Source organism: Adiantum capillus-veneris, chromosome 2 (assembly GCF_014529385.1).
Source record: "Adiantum capillus-veneris isolate H3 chromosome 2, ASM1452938v2, whole genome shotgun sequence".
Lineage (NCBI taxonomy): Eukaryota > Viridiplantae > Streptophyta > Polypodiopsida > Polypodiales > Pteridaceae > Adiantum > Adiantum capillus-veneris.
In genome coordinates this window covers 169,692,186-169,717,698 of record NC_140932.1, presented here as the reverse complement: position 1 = coordinate 169,717,698, position 25,513 = coordinate 169,692,186, and the positions used below count along the sequence as shown (strand labels likewise).

General features: G+C 45.2%; 1 protein-coding gene across 2 annotated transcripts in view; it reads right to left on the bottom strand.

Moving 5' to 3' along the window:
* LOC147464058 (uncharacterized) overlaps window positions 1-21,941 on the bottom strand; it is a 49,320-nt gene extending 27,379 nt beyond the window's left edge. The window contains exons 1-6 of one of the 2 annotated variants that reach the window (XM_086492587.1): window positions 21,446-21,941; window positions 21,014-21,056; window positions 20,843-20,899; window positions 20,660-20,774; window positions 20,275-20,392; window positions 20,052-20,151 (exon numbers count right to left, since the gene is read on the bottom strand). In XM_086492587.1, coding sequence (XP_086348713.1) covers window positions 20,052-20,151; window positions 20,275-20,392; window positions 20,660-20,774; window positions 20,843-20,899; window positions 21,014-21,056; window positions 21,446-21,789 — 777 coding nt within the window. In that variant the 5' untranslated portion in view covers window positions 21,790-21,941. The remainder of the gene's footprint in view (window positions 1-20,051; window positions 20,152-20,274; window positions 20,393-20,659; window positions 20,775-20,842; window positions 20,900-21,013; window positions 21,057-21,445) is intronic. The other variant, XM_086492596.1, reaches the window with a different exon arrangement.
* Between the last annotated feature and the right edge of the window lie 3,572 nt (window positions 21,942-25,513).

Genomic DNA, 25,513 nt, shown 5'->3' with positions numbered 1-25,513 from the left:
GCTTTCGGGCAACCACATCATCTGTAAGTTGGCTCCATTCTTTAGGCTTTGACACGTCAGCTATTTGTTACATCTCCCCTTCTTGAAAGAGAGTAATCGTCCGCGATTACAGCATATCTGCAAAACAACTCAAGTTAGCTCAAAAATTTCCGAGGGACAATCAATTTACTCTTTTTATTAAGGAGTTAGCTTCTTCTTTTTGCTCTTTTGATCAAGGAGTTAGCTTCTCCTTTCGGCTGTTTTGATGAAGGAGTTAGCTTCTCCTTTCTGCTCTTTTGATCAAGGAGTTAGCTTCTCCTGTCGTCCAGATTGGATCTCTTCATATTCCGGCGTAGTAAAATTAGCCATCACACCGAGACTGTACTGATCTTCCACGGGTGTCTTGATGCACTAAAATTACATACCCCGGCAATCTCATCCAATTAGGAATATTCAGTAGTTGGCACATCCCAATGCAACACAAATGCTGACATATGCATGTTACAAGACATACAAACATAAAGCCACCGATGAACACTCCCCCCGCAAATAACCATCCAGGTCCGGGCCATGATCTGTTCAACGACTCCCTCATCACTCCTCCCGCAAATAACCTAAAAAGGTCCGGGCCATGAGATATAGAGGCCTTTTACAACCAAACCGCCCCCAGACCGCAGCCTGCGTCGTTGGAGGTGCTGAGAGTAACCACTGCTCAGACTTCTTAATACTCCTCCCGAATAACCATCCAGGTCCGGGCCATGAGTAACAACAACAATACTCCCCCTATAAATAACCACAAGGGTCCGGGCCATGAGTAACAACACTTTTCAATCATTCAATACTCCCCCCACAAATAACCACAAGGGTCCGGGCCATGAGTAACAACAACACTTTTCAATCATTCAATACTCCCCCCGCAAATAGCCACAAGGGTCCGGGCCATGAGTATGAACAAGCATTCTCAAACATAATTTCTCACTACTCCACCCGGGAGTAAACTACTAATCATTGAAACAAGTATCAAACCAGAGTAAAACAATTCAAATCGGCACCAAAACACGTTCAAAATAGATAGCATCCATTTCAAACTAATTCCAAACAGGATTACCAAACAAGTTCTCAAACAAATTTGAAACTTTAAAAAAACAATCTCAGCATCAGTCGAGCTCGAAAAGTCGACAGACTTTCCATCTTGGAACCTGCACCAAAAATTAGGGTTAGATTCATTCCGTAAGGCCGTAGCCGAGCACAGCATGGTCCATCAGCTGATTCAGCTCTTGGACAGACAGTGTTTCTTTGGCGGCGATGGTAGTCCCAAGATAGCAATCGCATAGAATCTCCAAGGTCATCTGCTTGTGAAGAGACATCTACTGAGAGATATCGAGAAATTTCAAGTTAGATCTGCTAGGGTTCACGGCAAGCATTTCAGGATACCCCACTCTGCCAGAAGTTGCACTCTGAAGGAAGATGTCAAAAACCATATAACTTCGGACAAAAATTTTCTTGAAAGCTTGCCAAGTACTTGGAGTATGCTGCTTGGTAGCTATAGACATCAACATCTGCATGGCACTGCTTTTGAGGAAAAAAACGGTGACTTGAAACAAATCTATATCCTTCTCTTGCAAGTGATCTTAACTGGCTTCTGCCCTGTAAGACACTGCGGTGAAGACGGGAGCGCGCCCGATGCGCGATGAAGTAAGGGTGGGAGTGGCTAACAAGATCCCTCAAATAAAATTCCAATGATCCCTCAAATAAAATTCCAATAGCTCTGTCTGCTCTTTTGTAGGACCGGTATGCTTTCAGAAAAGCACACGCCCGATGCTCTGATACCACTGTCACAAGACGGACACCACGTGCCAATAGAAAAGAACAGACTGAACAATTTTAAGCACTTCAAATAACAACTAAACTGAAATAGAGAGAGACGACACGTGACACGGAGTGGCGAAATTCCACCCCAGAGAGTATTGGCCCCAAACCTTGGCGCCCCTTTCAGTACTTCTTTATATTACTGTTGACTCGCAAAGTACAACAGTCCAGGAGCACCTCCTTTGCAATCTGCACGCTGAAGAGTGTCAGAGAGCGCCCCCAAGGCTCATATTTAAAGGCCCAAAGCCTAAAAGCATCAAATATGAAAAGCTGACCCCAAAAAATCACTTCCTAAAATTTCGGGATTTCCCTAAAAATCCGCTACGAATTCCGAAACGTCCGTACAGGTGCCACATCATCACATTTTGATGTGCAAAGCCTTTTGAGCGTGTTCTGCTTTATTTTGAATGCCTTTATGTCACTTGGGGCCCAATCGGACGGGTTCTCCATAAGTTGGTAGGACTTCTTCTTCTGTTACTTGTTCTTTTTAGGGTTTCTAGAATTAGAGTTTGCAGGTTTTAGGGTTAGGGTTTTCAGAATTAGGGTTTGCAGGTTTTAGGGTTAGGGTTTCCAAAATTAGGGTTTCTGGCAGACATTAGAGTTAGGGTTTCTGCTCTCGGGCAGCCACATCATCTGTAAGTTGGCTCCATTCTTTAGGCTTTGACACGTAAGCAGTTTGTTACAGAGATACTTCAAATAAGATTCCAATAGACTTTGGAAGCGCCGGTCTGCTCTGTATGCTCTCTTGTAGGACCGGTATGCTTTCAGAAAAGCACACGCCTGATGCTCTGATACCACTGTCACAAGACGAGCACCACGCGCCAACGGAAAAGAACAGATTGAACAAACTTTTAGCACTTCAATAACAATTGAACTGAAAGAGAGAGAGAGTACACGCAACACGGAGTGGCAGAATTCCAACCCAGAGAGTATTGGCCCCAAACCTTGGCGCCCCTTTCGGTATTTCATTATATTGCATCAACATAGTACAAGCCGATACACCACGCTCTGCACCTTCTCCAAAAGGTGTGCTAGAGAATGAGCCCTAGCCTCATATTTAAAGGCCCTTGGCCATTAAAAGCAATTTACATGAAAAGCCTTCAAACTTAAAAGCAATTGGCCCAAAAAGCAAATGCTCAAAAGTTGCCAGCACAAAATCAGAATTCTGTACAGCTCTACCACGTCAACAATCAATGTAAAACGCGGAAATCCGTACAATTGCGCCACGTCAACATGTCAATGTAAAATCCGGAAACCCGTACAGCTGCTAGCGCGAATTCCGGGAATCCGTACACCTGCCACAACATCTTCTTTGTGCATGTGAGTGTGTTGGCTTCCTTTATTTTAATGTGTTTATGTCACTTGGGCCCCATCGGACGGGGTCCCATAAGTTGGTAAGACTTCTTCTTCTTCTTAGGGTTTAGGCCCCTCAGTCGGGGTCTGCACAGTGGCTCCATTCTTCAGTGGCTTGACACGTCAGCAATTTGTGACAGGGCCCCTTTTAGTGTTTCTTTCTTGATTGATGATCACAAAGTACAACTACTACTATGTAACAAACTGCTGACGTCTCAAAGCCTAAAGAATGGAGACAACTTACAAATGTGGCCGAGGGGCCTAAACTGTTACAAAGCGATGACGTGGCTTCCTGAGAGCAAAAACCCTAACCCTAATTTTTGCCAAAAACCCTAACTGCTGAAACCCTAATTTCTGCCAAAAACCCTAACTGCTGAAACCCTAATTTTGGAAACCCTAACCCTAAAACCTGCAAACCCTAATTCTGGAAATCCTAACCCTAAAACTGCAGAAACCCTAACCCTAACCCTAAGGGCAGCAGGGAGATTTCCAAAAATTGCGCTGGCTGATGACGTGACGGGCTGTACGGATTTCCGTTATTTGCGCTGGCAGCTTTTTGGCTTTGCTTTTGGACCAGATGCTTTTAAGTTTGAAGGCTTTTCACTTTAATTGCTTTGTAGGCCAAGGGCCTTTAAATATGAGGTTAGGGCTCATTCTCTGGCATGCTTCCTGGAGAAGGTGCAAAGAGTCTGTAGTACCGGCTTGTACTGTGTTGATGCAATATAAAGAAATACCAAAAGGGGCACCAAGGTCTGGGGCCAATACTCTCTGGGGTGGAATTCTGCCACTCTCTCTCTCTCTCTCTCTCTCTCTCTCTCTCTCTCTCTCTCTCTCTCTCTCTCTCTCTCTCTCTCTCTCTCTCTCACTTCAGTTGTTATTTGAAGTGCTTAAAGTTGTTCAATCTGTTCTTTTCTATTGGCACGTGGTGCCCGGCTTGTGACATGCTCTGCAATCTCTTCCAAGCTGGTCTGCCAAAGCCACCCCCAAGGCACACTTACAAAGGTTACAAGGGGAGCGCCAAGCTGGGTGCCCCAGTTTCTTTTCAATTGCCAAAAACAAGGCATCCAAAAGCTCACACCAAAAATTCACACAAAAGCTGCCATGTAGCTGCCCGTAAATCGCGGCACATTTTACAAATATAGCAGCCACATCATCTCTTTGCCAGTTTTGGGTTCTGCTTCAGTTTGTCCGGCCTTTATGTCCGAATCTCTTTGTTAGGGCCAATATGCCATGTCATCACAATTTGTTACAGATCCTTGTTTTGGACAAGACTCTGTTGAACCCTCAATTCTCACAAATCTCTTTCCTTCAGGCCTTGATTGCTCGCATAAAGCAACTTCGAGATGAGCTTGCCATATGTGGCTGCTTGTGGCTCCTAGATTTTTGGCCAACCTTTCCTCTCGATACATTCTCTCTACCAATCACTTTCTTCCTCTCCTATCCGCCGATTCTGGATAAGCCATGGGAAAGCATTGCTATGGACTTTATCTTTGATCTTCCAAGAACGCCAACAGGGAATGATGGTATATGGACCATTATCTGCAGGTTCAGCAAGCAGGCCCATTTTATCCCTGTCCGGAAGAAGATAAAATCTGATCAGATGGCACGCTTGTTCATGTACAATGTGTTTAAGTACCATGGTATGCCACAATCAATTATCAGTGATCGTGATCCTCGCATGACCAGTTTGTTCTGGAGAGGATTGTTTGACAACATGGGCACTACGCTCAAGTTCTCGTCTTCGTTTCATCCACAAACTGATGGACAGTCAGAAGAGGCTAATTCTATTGTCTTAGATCTGCTGAAATGCTGTGTGTCAGATAATAAGGGCGAGTGGGAACAGTATTTTCCTATGCTTGAGTATGCGCACAATAATACGGTGCATTCGTCTACTGGCAAAGCACCTTTTGAAATTGTTGAAGGCGGCAAAAAGGTTCCTCCCATTTTGCATACAAAGGACAAGATCTTTGAGGCAGATCGATATGTTATTATGTTGAGAACATGGATGAGATGTATAAGAAAATTAAAATTGCCTTGGAGAAGACTCAGGCAAAACAAAAAAAGGTTGCTGATCATCACCGTCATGAATTGCTACTATCACCTGGTGATTGGGTTCTGTAAAGGTTCGAAAAGGCAAGGTTAAAGAAGATGAAGGGCAAGGAATGGCTGTTTCCTAAGCTCAGCATGCGTTACTATGGGCCTTTTCAAGTGCTTGACCAGATCAGCGATGTGGCTTACAGGCTGAAATTGCCTGATGTGTGGAAGATTCATAATGCGTTTCACGTGAGTCTTCTAAGACCCTTCGTGGGTGATGTGCCAAAAGATATGCCAGATGAGGATCAGCCAGAAGTTGAGGAACTTGATGAGATCCTAGTACATGAGCAAGTTTTGGCACATAAGGATAGAAAAGTTAGAGGACAAGTTGCAAGACGCTATTTGGTGAAGTTCAAGAACTATCCGCCTATGGATGCAAAGTGGATAGAAGAGCATGAACTGTCAGAGTCACCAAATGTATTGCAGCTTTACCTTGAAGCCTTTGGGTTACAGCCTACTTATGCCCCAACCCAACGTGTGCAAAGGAGGGGTAATGATAGAACTAGTACATCAAATGTACATATGAATTCAGTGTAATAGATGGAAATGACAAAAGTATGAAGGCCTCATTAAGTCATTTGTATCTATGTGTTATGACCTTTCTTGCGGGTACATGAGATGATAAAAGAGTGCTAATAGCACAAGATCATCAGTGGCGTGTATTTATGGTATGCAATCGAGGACGTTTGCGATTTCAAGAGGGTGGTATGTCACGGGGACGTGGCAACTGTTAACTATGTCACGAGGACGTGGCAACTGCCAACTTTAGTTGTTGGTTTCTTTCCAATGGGTTTTGTTTTATTTTTGAGACCCTCTTCTTGAAGTAGCAAACGGTCGAACATTGTATGGCCAATTGAACGGTAGTTTCACCCGCAGATGGGTAGTGGTCGGCACTGGAATTCGTATGGTAAGAGAATGTCTAGGCTCAGAGCAAGATCGTATAGGTCCCCCCATCGCACTTAGCAAGTTGGTGGATACTAGGAAGTCAACTCAATAAAGGCCTAAAGTCAAGGTATGACTACCAACAGAAAGTATCCGACAATTGGGCCACATTGCACTTTTGGATGCGGTCCCAATGAGGATAGATGGTCAGATGACCACAGGGAGCCCAACGGAATCATTTCGTAAAATTTAGGGAACTGCTATTTTGGGCCATGAAACGTGTTCGCGTCATTACCTCCGGTATGACTAGGGAAACACTTTACAACTCTGCTGCGAAGTCAACTGGGCGACCAATCGGGAGATTTTTAAGCAGCGAACCGGAAACGGGAAAATGCTTGTAAATGCGCCAGGTGGCAAAATTTCATGAACTTGCCTCTTCCAGAAAAATGGGCGCTGAATTTTTAAGCTGGGAAGAGCCTCCTTTTGCATTTTGTCATAGGTTAAGAGCTATGGAGTGCTTCCTTGGACCTTTCCCCCTTATGTATAGTGCGGTGCCAAGAGTGATGCCCTGCACGCTACGCGCTCCTCTCTCTCTCCCCTACAAGCAGTATGTTATGCCCCACTAGTGGGCTTTTCATTTGACCAATGTACAGTTATGTGGGTTCATGCACGATTGCCGAGGCAAGAGCCTCTGCCACAAAACGGGAGAAACACGAGCACTTAGAAATCTGAAAAATAGAATACTTTGCAAAAGGGAGAGAAGGGAGAAGATCGACACAATATTGGGGACCAGAAGATGGGCTGGTCCCCCCCCCCCCCCGTTAAGAGTATTCTTTATTCAGGGAGAATTCTTATACAAGCACGAGAACCCGAGGAAACCCCTCCGTTCTGTAATCTTGGACCTGAAGGTCGTGCTTTCCCGTAAAAGGGCTTGGGCGCAAGGCCGTTCCTTCCCGTAAGGGACTTGGGCACGAAGCCGTACTTTCCCGTAAGGGACTTAGGCGTAAAGCCGTACTTCCCGTAAAGGGCTTTCCCGTAAGACGGGAGATTCCTGCAAAACAAACCACACAAAGCAATAATTCTCAATGCGTATCAACACCTTATACCTGTCGCTCCTTACTCGGCAAAGCGACTTCCGTACTCCGTCGTCACGCGAACACTTGCAAGTTCCGTCGCCAGCCTCTATTCCAAAATCCCAGCGCTAGCACTCTCTGCTGCTTCCGGCTTGCTGAAAACTGGAACGCTGGCTTACCCTTTTATAAGGTCTGGCACCCTGCGGGAATAGAGGCCCAAAAAACAGAGCCTGGCGCTCCTAGAGAGAGGAGAGAGAGAGATCGCAATTTCAGCCCCCTGCGTTAGCTTTTAGCGCTGGCTTTTTTTTTAAGAGCCTTGCTTACTTTATTTTATTAATAAAGGGCTGGTGACTTAAAAGTGACCGGCCACTTTATAAAATAAATTGTGAACCTGTTCAAACTTTAAAAACTCACTCAGTTAGTGAAAACAATGCTATACGAACACATTCCAGGCGTCCCTGGGTGCAGGACACCACACAGATGCAATGCAGACACAGACTCCTCGCGGGAAAACATCTGTCCTCCTACGACTGTTCCTGCTTTTCGTAAAAAGCTTCATTGAACCCATCTTTATTCTTGTGCTTGCGTTCTTACGCGTATTTTCTTACTCAGTTCGGATTTCCTCCTTAGCCTACGGGATGCCCCCCTTACTGATGAACCCGTCACCCATCATGTGACGCATCAGGGGCACTCGTAACCCGGCCCTTTCCACCGAACTTACGGAAACTCCTTCGCGATGTTTACAGTCACCCATCAAATGACACATCAGAGTTGTCCGTTCTTGATGGCAATTCCTGTAGCTACAATCTTTTAACAGTTCTTAGTGCACATAATAAAGTATCCTACAAAGAGGTTAATCATTAAAAATAAGAAAATAGTCCAATTAGCAACATCCCTCTGGCTTCTATTGTTATACGCATACTCGACAAGAGGCAAATATTTCTCCCAGTCAGATTGCCGGTCTGACACATAAGCTTTTAACATATCCAATACTGTGGAATTGGCTATCTCACTTTGCCCGTCCGTTTGAGGATGGTAGGCAGATGAAAAATTCAGCTTTGTACCAAGATTATCCATCAAGACACGCCAAAAATTTCCTGTCATGCGAGGATCTTGATCGCTCACAATAGACTTAGGCATTCCATGATGCTTAAAGATCTGTGCTAGCAAGACCCTAGCCATGTGATCTGCTTTTATCATTTTCTTGACTGGTATAAAGTGTGCTTGCTTGCTAAACCTGTCCACAATGGTCCAGATCGCGTCATTTCCAGCCTGAGTTCTAGGGAGGTCCATGATGAAGTCCATGGCAATACTTTCCCAAGGTTCATTAGGCACAGGCAAAGGTTGTAGCAACCCAGGCGTCTTATGCCGATCATACTTCACTTTTTGGCAAACCAAACATTCCCTGACATATTTATCAATGTCTGCTTTAAGGCTAGGCCAAAAGAAATATCTTTCCATTGCTAAGGTCGTAGGGAGAATACCCCGATGACCCGCCTAAGGCGAAGCGTGTGCTTCATCCATGATCTTCTTTCTTAATGGTTCCGCCACACATATGGCCTGATGGTGGTAGAGATAACCGTCCCGGATGGAATGGGGAAACTCATTCTCTCCACGATGTAGCTTTCCCCAAATGGTGGAGAAGTCTCGGTCATTCGGATACAAATCCGGTAGTGCTTCTAGTTCTTGGTGATACACCGAAGTGATAGCGTTCACCCTTGGCCGCCTAGACAATGCGTCCGCGACCACATTCTTACTCCCAGCCGTGTGAAGGATCTGGAAGTGAAACATAGACAAAAAGTTTGCCCATCTCATCTGCTTCTCAGATAGTTTCCTTTGCATAAGAAAATACCACAAACTCTGGTGATCAGTCTTGATCACAAAATCCGCTCCTAGAAGATAGTGCTTCCAATTGGATAAGGCGTGAATCACAGCCGTGAGTTCCTTTTCGTAGATTGATGCATGCAACTCTGCATCCTTAAGCCGTCTACTTTCGTAGGCCACTGCATGGCCTTCTTGGTTTAACACTGCTCCGATGCAATCGCCTGAAGCATCGCAGTGAACCTCAAATGGTTTCCTGAAGTCAGGCACTATCAAAATAGGTCCATGGCTTAGCAAGTACTTGAGCCGATCAAAAGCTCCTTGTTGTCTCGATCCCCATCTGAAAGGAATCTTCTTCTTTGTCAAATCATGAAGTGGTCCTGCTACATGAGCAAATCCTCGGACAAACCTTCGATAATACGAACATAATCCCAGGAAGCTATGTACATCATTTACCGTAGTGAGAATAGGCCAATCTTCTACCACTCGGATCTTGGCAGGATCCATACTCACTTGATTGTGAGAGACTATATGGCTGAGATAGTGTATCTCTGAGAGAAAGAACTTGCTCTTCTTTGCATTAACATGCAACTCATGCTTTCGCAATTCTTGAAACACTAAGTCCAAGTGCTTCCGATGTTCCTCTTCTGACTTAGAGAAAATGAGTATGTCGTCAAAGAATACTCCCGTAAAAGTTCAATACTGGCTGAAAATGCGGTCCATCATGCGATTGAACGTCGCAGGAGCATTGGTCAAGCCGAAAGGCATTACAAAAAATTCATATAGTCCAAAGGTTGTGCGGAAAGCAGTCTTATGGACATCCTCAGGGGCGATCCGTATCTGATGATACCCACTCTTTAAGTCTATGCGACTAAAGACACTTGCACCCTGCAACTTATCAAGTATATCATCAATCCAAGGGATCGGAAAGCGATTCTTGATTGTGATCTTGTTTAAAGACCTATAGTCTATGCACATTCGAAACGTGCCATCTTTCTTCTGCACCAGTAGAATGGGAGAGCATTAGGGTGAAGCACTTGGCCGTACTAACCCTTTCTCTAGAAGCTCGTTGACTTGCTTCAAAATTTCCTCTTGCTGAGCAAGACTTACCCGATAAGGGGGTTGATTGGGAGGCGAGCTACCCAGTATGAGATCTATGCGGTGATCTTCCGGGCGTACCGGAGGGAGTTCATCAGGAAATGTTTCCGTGAAACAATCTTTGTACTTTTCAATAAATTGAAAACGCTTAATTTCCAGACTAGAGAGAGAGTCCCTACTAGTTTTATCCTTCTCACGTGCAAAAATCAAGTAAGCAGAAACACACTTCTTCATTTCTTTCTTAATGGAGATATGGCTTGTAATTGGGAACTGCCAATCTCCTGCATCAGCATGAATCTTTATTTTCTTACCCCCATGATCAAAAGTGAGGGTCTTTTCCACATAATCAGGAATAGGTGTCATGTGGAAGTGCCATGGCATACCCAAGATGATATCACATCGCTCGATGGGTGCCATCAAAAATGATTCGCGGTCCTTGTACTCGCCAATCCGAAGATTGAGCTGTCCTTGCACGGGAATTGCATTGGTTGTCAACCCCTCGAATGCCGATCCGGATGTAACCGGTGTGCCAAGCTGAGCCGGTGTGAGGCACAATCGTTCCGCAGTATCCAGGGAAATGAAGTTATCCGTGGATCCTGGATCATAAAGAATCAGTACTCGCTGGTTATTCAAAGACCCCCAGCCCTTCAGAAGTTGACGCTTCCCTTTCTCCATTTCTGTGTTTCCTTGAACATCTGGAATTGAGTTCGAGCTTGGCGGTGCGGGTTCCTTCCTTGCTTTCTCTTGCCTTGTAGAGGCTTGTTCTTGCCGTTGCTGCTTTAGCGGGCAATCCGGTTTCATATGTCCTTTCTCGCCACAGTAGAAGCATCTTCCTTCCTCTCTGAAAGTTTAAAGTTGAGTAGGAGAAAGATACTTAGTTCGCTTGCCAGTGCCCTCTGGCTTCTTAGAATGATCATCGTCCCTAGATGGACGTTTTCTTCCTTGGCCCACTTGGTCATCGTAGACCCCTCTTTGTCTTGCACGGTAAGTGCTATGCTCCATCTTTCTGGGCGTCCCAGTTGAGTGCAAATCCTCAGCAATGATTGATGATGGACGCAATGATTGCTGACTCCATCATCCTCTGAAGAGTATCATGCGGATACACCTTCATACTCTTTCGAAGCTGCGGTTGGGACACCCGCTTCGAACTTTCGTTTCTTTTCCTCGTCGGCAATCTTCATGAAGGGAGTGACCTTCAGAAGAACCGACCAATACTTGTCCACATACGTCGTTACTCTTTCATGTTCCTTCTGGGCAAGCCAGTCCCATTCCTTCTGTATGTCCTGCTCGAAGTCAAGTGGAAGAAATTGTTCATAAAATTCAGATTTGAAGCTCTCCCAAGTTCTGGCCTAAGAACCTTCCAGAATCTTGGCTAACCACCAATTACTTGCCGTTTCCTTGAGGTGCATCCCCACATGGCGTAATTTGGATCTTTCTGTGAAGTGCCCATTGGTAAAGGCGACTTCAAACTGTCTGATGAAGGACAGTGCTTGGAGATGTCTCTCCGTCCGTTGTAGGTTTCGAACTTGATGTCCTTGTCGCCCGATTTGAAGACTCTCATGCGATGTTGAGACTTGCGACCCTGCTTCTTGAATCGAGGCTTATCTTTAGGTTGATGTAGGGTAGTGGCAGTAGTAGCGGCTTCCTTCATCTGACGAGATGATCGAGAAGTAGAAGTATAATCCGGAGAGTAAGATGGAGATGAGATAGAGATTTCCTTGCTCTCGTCTAGCAGAGAGAGCACTTTTTCCTGGCCTTTCCTTGAAGTAGGCCGTTCATTCCGATCCGAAGATCCTTTGTGCACCTCGGCACGTTCTTCTTCTCTTGCCTCCTGTGGTCTCACGCCAACAGTGTTGTCTGGATGCTTGGCTGCATCAGTTCCATTCGTTTTCTTCATTCCGCCCAAAAGCTTTTGGACGTCTCGCAACAGTAAGATTTGTTGCAAATCCGCAAGCTGAGCTCGCACTTGTTGAAGCTCCTCTTCAACGCTTCTCCCTTGGCTCGACATGGTTCTTCCCGTTCTTCCCGGAATCGTCCTCCTTTGCAGAGAAAGAGAGGAATCCGAGCTCTGATACCACTGTCACAAAACGGGAGCGTACACGAGCACTTAGAAATCTGAAAAATAAAATACTTTGCAAAAGGGAGAGAAGGGAGAAGATCGACACAGTATTGGGGACCAGAAGATGGGCTGGTCCCCCCCCCCGTTAAGAGTATTCTTTATTCAGGGAGAATTCTTACAAGCACGAGAACCCGAGGAAACCCCTCCGTTCTGTAATCTTGGACCCGAAGGTCGTGCTTTCCCGTAAAAGGGCTTGGGCGCAAGGCCGTTCCTTCCCGTAAGGGACTTAGGCGCGAAGCCGTACTTTCTCGTAAGGGACTTAGGCGTAAAGCCGTACTTCCCGTACAGGGCTTTCCCGTAAGACGGGAGATTCCTGCAAAACAAACCACACAAAGCAATAATTCTCAATGCGTATCAACACCTTATACCTGTGGCTCCTTACTCAGAAAAGCGACCTCCGTACTCCGTCGTCACGCGAACACTTGCAAGTTCCGTCACCAGCCTCTATTCCAAAATCCCAGTGCTAGCACTCTCTACTCCTTCCGGCTTGCTAAAAACTGGAACGCTGGCTTACCCTTTTATAAGGTCTGGCACCCGGCGGGAATAGAGGCCCAAAAAACAGAGCCTGGCACTCCTAGAGAGAGGAGAGAGAGAGAGAGATCGCAATTTCAGCCCCCTGCGTTAGCTTTTAGTGCTGGCTTTTTTTTTAAGAGCCTTGCTTGCTTTATTTTATTAATAAAGGGCTGGTCACTTAAAAGTGACCGGCCACTTTATAAAATAAAGTGTGAACCTGTTCAAACTTTAAAAACTCACTCAGTTAGTGAAAACAATGCTATACGAACACATTCCAGGCGTCCTTGGGTGCAGGACACGTCAGAGATGCAATGCAGACACAGACTCCTCGCGGGAAAACATCTGTCCTCCCGCGACTGTTCCTGCTTTTCGTAAAAAGCTTCATTGAACCCATCTTTATTCTTGTGCTTGCGTTCTTACGCGTATTTTCTTACTCAGTTCGGATTTCCTCCTTAGCCTACGGGATGCCCCCTTATTGATGCACCCGTCACCCATCATGTGACGCATCACGGGCACTCGTAACCCGGCCCTTTCCACCGAACTTACGGAAACTCCTTCGCGATGTTTACCGTCACCCATCAAATGACACATCAGAGTTGTCCGTTCTTGATGGCAGTTCCTGTAGCTACAATCTTTTAACAGTTCTTAGTGCACATAATAAAATATCCTAAAAAGAGGTTAATCATTAAAAATAAGAAAATAGTCCAATTAGCAACAGCCTCTTGCACAGGTACTGGATTAGCTAGCGGCTAATCCCCCGCAGGGTACAGGTGTATTCGGAGAGGTTTCACGTCTGAAATCTCGTCCGATTCAAAGGGCAAGTAGCGCTACAAGTGCGGGAGCTCGAGGTCTTGCTACAGATGCGACCAGCACACGAAACGGAGCCCAAAACAGGGAATTACAGCCTGCTGTGTATTTTTGCAGGTTTAGGGTTTCGGCCCTAAACGGACCCTAATACCCCCAAGAGGTTCGGGGACGCGAGGGGACCGCTGTACAGGTGAACTGGCGCATTTTCGGGGCAGAAAACAGAGAATTCAGCGTGCTGCAGATTCTCGCCAGGTTTTGCAAAGTATCTGTATGCGACGGGTAAGTCTTTTATTGCGTGGGGATACTGACTGTGAAGCGTCCTAGTACAGTTATGCTACCGAAATCGGGCCAGAACAGGTGTTTCTTAGCCTAGATTGTGCGGGGCAGCTTGTAGGAGATCACAGGTTTTATTCCCTCTATTAAAAAGTAAAGAAATACCGAAAGGGGCGCCAATTTTGGGGCCTACAGGATGTCGGCGTCTGCTCGGAGCATTCTAGCTCCCGAGCCGTGTGTGTACTTGGGTGTTAATCCCCGTTACAGGTTACTTTTGCAAAGTACTCTGTGTGTGTCTAAAGTAAAGAATTTCGGGTGAAAGCCAACGCCTACTTCCCCACGGGCCGGTTTCAGGATAACCGGCCTCAAGGACATAAACAATGTGGAAAAAGAGGTCACAAGCCTCACATCCATGATGGGGGTGGACAAGCCTTCACACACAAAGGCATGGAGAGTGGGCAAGAAGAGTGATGGCCCGGGAGAATCTTCGAAAGGGAGAGCTCTCATACTACGCTTCCTTGGAAGAGAAGAAGGAATTCTTGAGAAAGAGGCCTACTCTCAAGAAGACAGGTATTTTTCTCAGTGATGATCTCACTCTCTCACAGCTTGCGCATATGAGAGAGGTAATGCCAGAGATTACGGTGGCAAGGGAGAAGGGAAAGATGGCCTTTTACAGAGATGATCGGGTGGTGATTGTAGAGCGGCGCTCTACATGACGGTGTGAGACCTATGGGACCACACTGAAGATGGCCACTTGGAATTTGTAATGGATCTATGAGGTTGGACGTTGGTGCCTTTGGGGACAGTTTCAGAGAGAGGGACATTGTTTTCTTCTCATAGACGCATCAGGCCGCCGAACAGCCTATGCCACATGTGGTGGGATACAGATGGGAGACAGCCCACAGGATAGTCGCGAGATCTAAGCATGGGAGTAGAGGTTCAGGAGGAGTAGCAGTGCTATTTAGGGAGGAGTTACAGCCACTACTACATATTGTACGGAGAGACGATCATGTTAGATACATGTGGGTGAGGCTGAGAGCTGACAAAGGTCGATTTCTATACATTGCCATATGTTACTTCCCCCCAGTACGTCAGTATATGCTGCATCCAGAGGACAGTCGCCTTTCTCTGTACTAGATGATGATATATGGGAATTTTCTAGGGACGGTGATATCATCCTCCTAGGGGACTTCAATGCCCGAACGGGCAACTCTCAGACAGTCTTCTACGACACTTCAGATGAGATGCTTAGAGAGCTGGATGTGGGTGAGTTGGGGCTTGACAGATGCTCACATGACAGAGAGCAAACAGAGTATGGGAGATACCTCACGGAGATGACGACTACACATGGGTTAGCCATACTTAATGGCTTACAGCCATTTCCCGGAGCAGCCGGTTTCACATGCTTTCCACACAGACACGGGGCCAAAACAGTGGACTATGTTATGGCACAGCCGAGCTTTATTCCTTGTATCAAGATTTCATAGTGGGAGCCAGTGGGCGTAGCAGTGGATCATGCACTTGACATTTTCTGTTTCATTTCAGTATAGTACAGCCCAGACATCAGAAGGTAGGTCACATACCCGTTATACATTTACAACAGAGACAGGCTCACTTTATACAGAGGAGATCTATAGCCGTCTATGCACAGCTGGTCCTGGCCTCTCAGTGGAGGAGTGCACCACTTTACTGACTGAGACACTGCATGGTGCAGCATCAAAGGCATACCCACACACTCAACCGGGTCAGAGGTGATATTCTGGGAGCATGCCCCAGAATAGTTGGTATGATGAGCAGTGCAGAGAGATGAGAGCCCAGCTTCAGAGGGATCTTCTTTTAGGAGTCATCACTTACAAACAATCTGAGATTGCTTCCCGACGCCTTGTGCGACGGAAGAAACGAGCTTACTTTGCCCAGACTCTGCGAGACTTGTATCAGATGTTCTTGAGTAGAGACTCAAGAGAGGCATGGCGATTCTTTCATGAGCACTCCCCTCCACTAGTGATTACTTCTCCTGATGTGTGGGGCCAGTATGCCTCATCGTTATATACAATTCCTCGACAGGACCCCCTTCCAGATCCTACAGAGCCATGCCCACCTACCAGCACCTTCTTTACCACTGAGATGGTAAAGAGAGCCATTGACAGGATGAGGACCAGTAGGGCATATGATCACGATGGTCTAGTAGCAGGGCACTTCACACATGCTAGAAATATGTTGGTAGAGGTTCTTGCAGTGTTGTTCAATCGTGCCATGTGTGGGGGGTTACCTGAGACTTGGAGATTGTCTACTATTGTGCCTATCTTCAAAGCAGGTGATCCTACAGAGCCTGGGAATTACCGCACTATTATGGTTGGGCACACATTGGCACGATTGTATGCATCCATTCTTGAGCAGCAATTGAGTAATTGGGTAGAGGGTGAGGGTGTACGAGCAAAGGGCTAGGCCGGTTTCAGGAGGGGTTTCTCCACTCTTGATCATATTCTGACACTCAAAGCCATCATTGAGGAGGGCAAGTCACATGGGAGACAGATTTATTGTAGCTTTGTGGATTTCCGCAAAGCATTTGACATGGTATCGAGAGCTCGATTGATGCGCAGACTGCAAGAGATGAGGGTGCCCATAGTGTTGATTTGGGGGAATATGGCTCTATACAGATTAGTGATGGGACATATACGCACTCCGGAGGGGATATCTGATTTAGTTCACTCCACCATTAGGGTGAAACAAGGTTGCCCATTGTCTCCTACTCTATTTGGTATGTATGTTGATGAGGTGTCTGATTACATTGACAGAGAGGGTGATAGAGGTGCCCAGTTGGCAGGGACGTGGATCCTATTGTTGTTATATGTTGATGATATTGTGTTGATCTCTAACTCACCTGAGGGTATGCAGCGACAGTTGGATGCATTACACAAATTTGCAGAGGATAGTGGATTGTCTAACCTTGGTTTTACCAAGGTTATGGTGTTTAACACCACACCACAGTGGATCAGGAGATCAGCACCGACTTTCACATATGGTCAAGAGATTGTAGAGTATACAAATGCATACACTTACATTGGGGTTGTCTTCACTAGGCCGAGGTTTTCTTTGGGGAGAGCAACAGAGACTAGGCTGACTAGAGCTTTTGCAACCTTGGGAGGCTTGGAGAGGATATGTTCGGAGGTTCAGTTCCAGGAACCTCAAACAAAGTTATGGCTCTTTGATACCTTAGAAGCCTCAACTATGTTGTATGGGGTGCAGACATCGAAACCTTCTGTAGGCCAGGATGATTGGAGACATATGGAGAGGCCCTTGGTATCTATGATCTCTCGATTGATCAAAGCCAAGGCCTCTCTACCCCACGCTATCATTCAAGCAAAGCTAGCTTCCCCTCCTATGGAGATTGAGGCGCTTACCAGATCAGTCTCCTTTGTGCACAGCTTGTGGGATACTACTAGAGACAGATATGCTAGATTGGCCCTTGAGTCTTCCAGACAGTTAGCTCTTCAGGGGGACACTTCATGTTGGTATGCACAGATAACATCATGGTTTCAGATGCATGGTTTCACCATGGACAGGCTGCCCCCTTTCCAGTACTTCCTTCAGAACCCTCGATGTCTCTTACACGGGTGGAGATTACTAGACTCATTCGTCAGGACCTGATCCAGCTGGATACCAGGAGGACATGGATAGAGCCGCTACAGGAGTTGGGCACGAACATGGCTTTCTATAGAGAGCATCTTCTCCACCTCACAGGAGATGGATTTGTGATTCGACCCATCTACATGGACACACATATGTCTCATGGTTTGCGGTGTGCCATTGGTCAGATACGCACATCCTCATTCAGACTGGTAGATTTAGAGGGATACCAACAGACAGCAGGATATGCCGCTTATGCCAGTTAGAGCTAGAGACAGCTACATTACATATGTCATTGCACAGTGTACTATAAGATACGGGGTCGTTTCCATTGCTTATTCAGAGAGGGTTTTGGTCCTTTCTATGGGGTATTGAGTTATGAGAATCAGAGATGTCTTGGGCTATATCTACTTGAGTTACACAAATATAGAGACACTTTACTGGGGAGAGATAGAGAGAGACAGTCCCAGAGACAGATTACAAATTTTCACTAGATATGGGACAGCCAGAGGAGCAGTCATCATTGCAGAGCTCCGCCCACACTCATTCGACCACTACCAGCACTCTCATCAACCAAGCATTGGAGCTACAGAGATCCAGACAGCCACGATTGAGGGGAGGGGCTACACAGCATCGACGGAGACTACAGCAGAGGATTCGAGCCATACTCTCGATATCCAAAGTGCATATGAGGATGGATTCTAGTAGTAGTATCTAGTTCTTTTGTACCCAGACATGGTATTAGATTCACCATTTTGTAACAGATTGGTCTCATAGGTCATTTTGGCCTTTTGAAGACATTAATATAACATTTCATTTCTCTCTCTCTCTCTCTCTCTCTCTCTCTCTCTCTCTCTCTCTCTCTCTCTCTCTCTCTCTCTCTCTCTCTCTCTCTCTCTCTCTCTCTCTCTCTCTCTCTCTATTGACCATGGAGGAGATTGATGAGATCCGCCAGCGACCGATGCTGGATCTTTTGTGATCTATGATTTACTTATCCCGCCTAGCTTTTCACACCTAGCTGTTTCGGATTCCATAGCATTTTATTATGTCATTTTATTTTATTTTGTCATTTTTGTTACTCTGACTTTGAATCAGATCCACCACATTGTAACTTTCTGGTCTCATAGGTCATTCTGGCCTTCTGAAGACGTTAATATAACATTTCATCTCTCTCTCTCTCTCTCTCTCTCTCTCTCTCTCTCTCTCTCTCTCTCTCTCTCTCTCTCTCTCTCTCTCTCTCTCTCTCTCTCTCTCTCTCTCTCTCTCTCTCTCTCTCTCTCTCTCTCTCTCTCTCTCTCTCTCTCTCTCTCTGTGTGTGTGTGTGTGTGTGTGTGTGCACACTTCGACATCCATCACCACCATTCAGAAGAAGAATATCCTTTGAGAGAGCGTGGGAATCTTGAACCAAAACTTGAATGGTAGGGATCCGGAGTCCGTGCTGCCTTAGCGAGTACAAAAGCAGAAGTCCTGGAGGACTCAACATAAGACCGAATGAGATCCCCCATCCAAGGAAGCAAGGAGAGGTACTCATGGCACAAACCCAAAAAACAGACGGAAACTGGGAGTTCTGCCTTGTTCGCAATCACATCAACTGCAGGATCAAAACCATGGTGCCAATGTCGAAAGTATGCCTGTGCAGCCCTCAAAGCCACGGGGCTCATACGAAGCAGCATGGCCACCATATCTTGCCCTTCAAACTACATGTAAGCTACCCCTGGCAAAGAATCTACGCATCCATGATCTTTCCCACCTTTTCCACTACGCCGTCCTGCACCAAATCCTGAACTTCCCCTCTGCCAGGGCGCATGCCAACAATCCTGCGGTAACTGAGGTCGCCCTATATTCTAGGCTCAATTTCTTTTCTAAGCGATAGAGAGAGCGGAATGGTGGGCTCAACAGGGGCAGGCACGAGGGCTACATAATCTCTCTGAGGCGGAAGGTCTGAGTCCTCCATCCGGAATGTTGCCGCCACTGAGAACATATGTGTATGTGCAAGAAAGTATCCAAAGCACCTTATACACATGAAACCATCTCTTTCAACTCAACAATTCTAAAGCCTGTCTTTCTACCATCCTTTTGCAAACCTGTCACTTTGTTACCCGAGCAAAGAATGTCTACGATTGAATACTGCAGTACTTTCAAAGAGGGTTTTGAGGTCAAGTTCAAGCTCTCTGTACTCGAGTAAAGAACATGAACAATGTGAGTGGGACAAGCTCCTGTTTGCAAGCATCCCTTCCTCCAGCAATGTTAAATCATCGAACGTGTCGAGCAGTAAAAGAACGCAAAACCACAGATTCGAAGGTGCAAGTGTTGCAAAAAGCGTGCTGCCACCAAAGCTCAACATGCAATCTCTGCAACTTTATTTCATTAGTTTCGGCCTCTGGGGAACAAAAATCTCTGTGCTGAGAAACCCTGAACTAGACAGCGAACATTGAAACGGCTGGAGATAAACAAAAGTGCGGCTGATGAAAGCGACAGTTGTCGTGATCCAGTCCCGTATTTCCATAACATGTAATCAGAATCTACACGAAAATGATACCAACCTTGTACAAAAATTGCGGGTAGGGAGCTTGAACGAGGATGCAGTAGGATGCTTGAATCCAGTTAAAAATAAATTGTGTCATTTGAATTTGAGTTAGATACCTGAAAATCAAAGGTAGACTAGAAGTAAGGTTTGCTTGAACTCAGCAATGCAACACACAAAAATGTGAGGTTCAACATAACCAATGTGTCTAATTTTCACAATGAAGTATCAACAAGGTGTACCTTCCCCAAAATAGGTACTTTTGCCGGACCTTTTCATTACTTCGAAGAAGAGCAGAGAGAAGATAATATGTGTACATTAACACATGCACCCCTGAGTTGATTGCTCCTGAAAAATAAGCTGGACAAAGACCTTGGATAATCAAAAAAATTGTCGAGCTTTGTGACCTTTATGCAAGATCTTTGCAACATTATAAAGCCTAATTAGATATCACAGCACTCCCACAGATAAGCTTCCTTAACAGAATAAAATTAAGGACCAAGGAGAAAAGCAAACCTATCATCCAGTCAACCCCCTACTCCTCATTAAATATCAATCGCTGACTCAATCATGGAGCAGCACATTGAAATAACCAAGACGTTGTAATAAAGGTAAAATAATCCATACCATCGCCACCCGGTGCATGATGCGATAGTATCCACCAAATTACAGCGACAGACATGTGATGATAAACATGAAGCACGGTCACTTGCCGCACATTGCGTTTCAAGAGCATTATAATCTGTTGGAAAGAGATGCAGTGGTTAAATTCCTTTGAGAATAATATTAACATGTAAGAGCTTGTCTCACCGTATCCATCAATTCGATGTACTTTGACATGTAGAAGATATAAATATAACGTGCCATCTGCAAAACAAATCTCCATTACACCTTGCCAGAGCACAAATTATGTCATAGGTGACAAAAAAAAATTACAAAATATCTTGTTGAAATCAAATCCTATAGCAAGCCAGGCTTTACCGTAGTCTCGTTTGGATCGTATGCATTGCCCCACAAAGTATACCTACACATTTAAATAACGTATCATGGCATTGTGAAAAGCAATGGTAGGCTCTTGGGCCAATGCTACCTTCTTTCACCTTAAGAACTCTCATGCCATAAAGAGAAATCAAAGCACTCAACAAATTTGAAGGAGCTTTGTATTGCTTGACAATCTGATACCCATCTGACGGTCAATTCAACAATGCAAATGCAGCATTTTTTGTGCATTACTACTTTGACAATGCCAGTCATCACATACGCCCTGATACACACATGCAATGTATTGTATGTAAAACAGTACTAAGTGCGGTCAGCCATCACACTCATTCCAACATCGCATAACTTGCCAGTATAACAACCACATTCCTCACATGTAACTGCATGTAGTTGTAAGTACTTATTCGTACTTACTTGAGTTGAAAAGCTCGAAATGCAATGCCGAGGCACATGTACAGGCTCAGGCAGACACAAAAGAGGTTGTGGAGGATGACGAGAGCTTGCAAGAGGAACGGCTCATGGAGGCGGGGTTTGGCATTGGAGGCACGAATCCATAAAAGACCCGGTAGGACAATACTGATGTAGGTGACAACGGCAAGCAGGACAGGGGTAGGGCTGTCTACTGTCGGGAGGCCCCTTGTGAGGGGACTGCTGGTAAGGTGCACGCCCAAGTGATGAAGCAAGTTCATGAACCAGGTGGAAACGCGCGTATCTACGCAATTATAGAAGGCTCCCACAGACAGTAGGACCTCCTCCATAGCCGCAAGAGCCTATTCAGTATAATTGGGGTCTCCGCTTGAGAATTGAGATTGTAATCATAGATTGTACATTGACCTCTCGTGGCGCGTGCGCACTTTCTATGTCATTAATCTTCTTCATAATCTCCACTCTCTCTCTCTAGAGCTCGAGTCTCTCTCTTAGCGACGGGTTTGTCCCGACGTGTATCGTGTTGCCACCTCTGACAAAGTTGTCAACTTGTACACAACAAGGTGAAGCCTCGAGGTTATCCCCAAAAACTTTACACTAGAGTAACAGCATGGTCGCACACAAGCTTGTTTGCACCAATTAGGTTGGGTTCAGACAAGGCAAAGGTAGACTGTGAGGTAGAGGTGTGAGTCCTTAGTGGCACACACCTATTGGGTAAACAGAAAGAAAGACTTCTTTAGACCCACCAAAAAACTCGAGGTTATCCCAAAAAACTTTACACTAGAGTAACAGCATGGTCGCACACAAGCTTGTTTGCACCAATTAGGTTGGGTTCAGACAAGGCAAAGGTAGACTGTGAGGTAGAGGTGTGAGTCCTTAGTGGCACACACCTATTGGGTAAACAGAAAGAAAGACTTCTTTAGATTGGGCAAGTCTCCCTGCCCTCCCCCCCCCCCCGGAAAGAAACCCATTGTCGAGCTACTTTTCAGCATGAAACGTGGAATAGTTGAGTTGATCTTTGCGCAGCAGGTTGCCAGCCCCACGATCAACCTAGCGGCTATCCCTTGTTGTTGTACATGCTTTGTGTCATTACATTGTGGTTCAGGGTTTTCGTCCCATGTGAACTTGAAGGGCAGAGCAATGAGAACCGAAGGAGTTTGTCGGTGCAATCGTCTGAACCCACCCTTACATGCACCTGAATGGACGTCACCTGTAAGATGTCTGGCACTGATGGTTGAGAGTGCATAGTGTGGCCCAACCCATACATGAGAGATGATGGCACTCCCCACTTCTAGCAACAGAAACTCCACCTTAAAGCTGCTCAAAAATCTAACAAATCTATTGCTTCCCTACCTAGATTTTAGTATAGTTGCAAACCCCGCCCCATGAATAGTTAGAATATGTTTCATGCTTCTCCTCATGTGACCATAGTGGAGGAAAAATCAGGAGGCATGTTTCTGGTGGATGAGAATGATTACAAGGGCCCATTTATTTGTCAATCTAAAATTACTATGCTTGCAATTTAAATTTCACCAAAATTCAAACTCTAGTTTTTGTGGTGAAATACCTACATGCAATTGGAAGAAATTAGTGTGTTGTTGTACAAACAATAATTATTTCTAAATGTGTAATAGTGATTTAAGTCATGGGCGGATTGCAAGGTTTATTTCTCCTTGAATTGGCAAGTGCTCCCCTAATCTCTATCTACGCACTACTATTCTTAGTTTTTAGTTTGGATATGTTTGGCTTTGTCAAAGGCCATGTGTGCTTTCCTCCCATGTGTAGGGTGTGCATGTACAAAATTGAAACTTGATAAAACCTTTCACCAAAGATTTTATTCCCAAGGTAGAGCTTGCATCTAGGGTAAAGGGGCCAGTGGTGGACCAGCTAAGAGGAGTTGGCCATAGCTCCCTCCCCCGTTATCAGATTTGAGTCGGAGGAGGTGCAAAAGATGCGCGTTGAAGAGAGGGTTTCATAGCAAAAATCTGAGCACAATCTGCCTACGATTGCAGAATAATACATAGCGTAGCGCATTTCCCAATGCAAAATGAAGCTTCTCACGTGTTAGAGACAAGCAAGACCCAGTAATAATCAGTTTTTCAGCAAATCAAAGAAGGACACATCACCAAGATTCCAAGCATATTCCATTTTTTTGGCTCTAAATTGGGGGGAGGTGCAGCTTTGTTCTGGTACCCGTCCCCTTATTGGCCCCTTTACCCTAGAACCCACATGGATCAGATGTGTGTAGACTACACAAAGATCTTTTATGTGGCATTCGCTCTTTTATGTAGTTCTCTCTCTCTCTCTCTCTCTCTCTCTCTCTCTCTCTCTCTCTCTCTCTCTCTCTCTCTCTCTCACACACACACACACACACACACATACACACACACACGCGCGCACGCATGTGCGCGCGTGCATGCATGCACATAGGTAAAAGTGAAAATGAGGGTAGTTTCCAATCTCTAGTGTATAAGTGTCTCGAGACTCTAGATGATTGCACACTCTCATACCCATGGATCCTATCCATATGTATACTTACTCTATAGATCATAAATTTCTCAATTCTAACTCTATATGACCAAACTATCATTGTTTTGCATAGGTGGCCTGGCCTCTTGAAAGGCTTGACAACATTACTTCTTCCCTCCAAACTCTTTACATATTCCACATAGATTAAGATTCTTTGTTTGCTCTCAATTTTTGAATATGAGAATCATTATAATTTTAGAAGTTTTAATGCAAAATGAAGGAAAATCTTCAAGTAAATCAAAAAATACCCAAATAATTGCAAAAAGCAACCCAAAAATATACAACAACAGAGTTGTCTTGGACAACTGAGATTTGTGCCTATGGATGGGACAAAACAAAATTGTATGTTCAAGGCCATGTAATGTGACCCTATCATGCCAATAAAATAATGTTTTTTGAGACTAGGTGTCTTGAACTCATTGCTCAAGGACTTCTGCCATCAAGGTTTTCTATGCTTATACTTAACAAACAAGGAGGATATTCCATGAAGCAGAATCTATAGGTGTGAATGCATTTGGTTGTGGCATACATAGTTGTGGGTTTTATGGCACTTTACATTTGCCATATTTGATTCTATATATTTTATGCAATGCTTTGAGGATTGGTTGGTGAAAGATCGGGTTTAGGGTAGCATCCTTAGTGTAGTCTTCATAAAATTGAACAATCAACACTAAAAGTGTGTATAATGAGTGGATACTCCAAGTAGTAGCAGCATATGGCTAAGTGCATCTCTCAAGGGTCGTATAAGCGTCTTTCCCAACGGTCAATGGGCAACTCCCAAAGGGTAAGAGTGGCTCCACATTATAGGGGTGAATAGGATTAGCTTTGAACTCTTGTGCACCTCACCATGCCATGTGTGCTAGGCCATATACCCTCACATGCTCACAAGATGATTTGGATTGTTGAATGTACAATAGATAACGTCAATAGAGTTTGCGAGGTCTAGGCCAAAGGCCATAATCCCAACAATCCTACCCTTGGCCTTCGAACTATGTTGAAGCAAGATTGATCAAGACTCAATGCCACATAAGCTAGTAGTCACATAGACTGAAGTAGTCAAATAGGCGAGGGATAGTCACACAGACTAAAAGTAGGTCTCAGGTGATATAGTGACAGACTAAAGAATCCTCCCCTTCAACAAAGAAGACGGAAGACCATCCATATTTATAGTACATCAAAAAAGTTTTTGTAGTGATCAGGGGTGGCACATACATGGAGACAATTCTCCTCCTCCAGATCTTCGTCTTTGTCTTCATCCTCTACAAGGTTGACTTTGCCTCTGTCTCTGTTGTTGTTGCTACTATCGTGGCATTTTGTTGGTGGATGACCTTTGACACTGCAGTGTGCTAATGAAAGTGTCTAGCCTCTTTACAATTGCACTCGAGTAAGCTTATCGTAATGACATGCATTACAAGGATTACTATGGCATCCAACTAAATTTTTCGGAGTTCCTAAAAGGGGGGGGGGGGGGGGGGGGGAGAGCATGACATCATCTTTGCTTGAATTGTACGAAGAGAGCTTGGAATC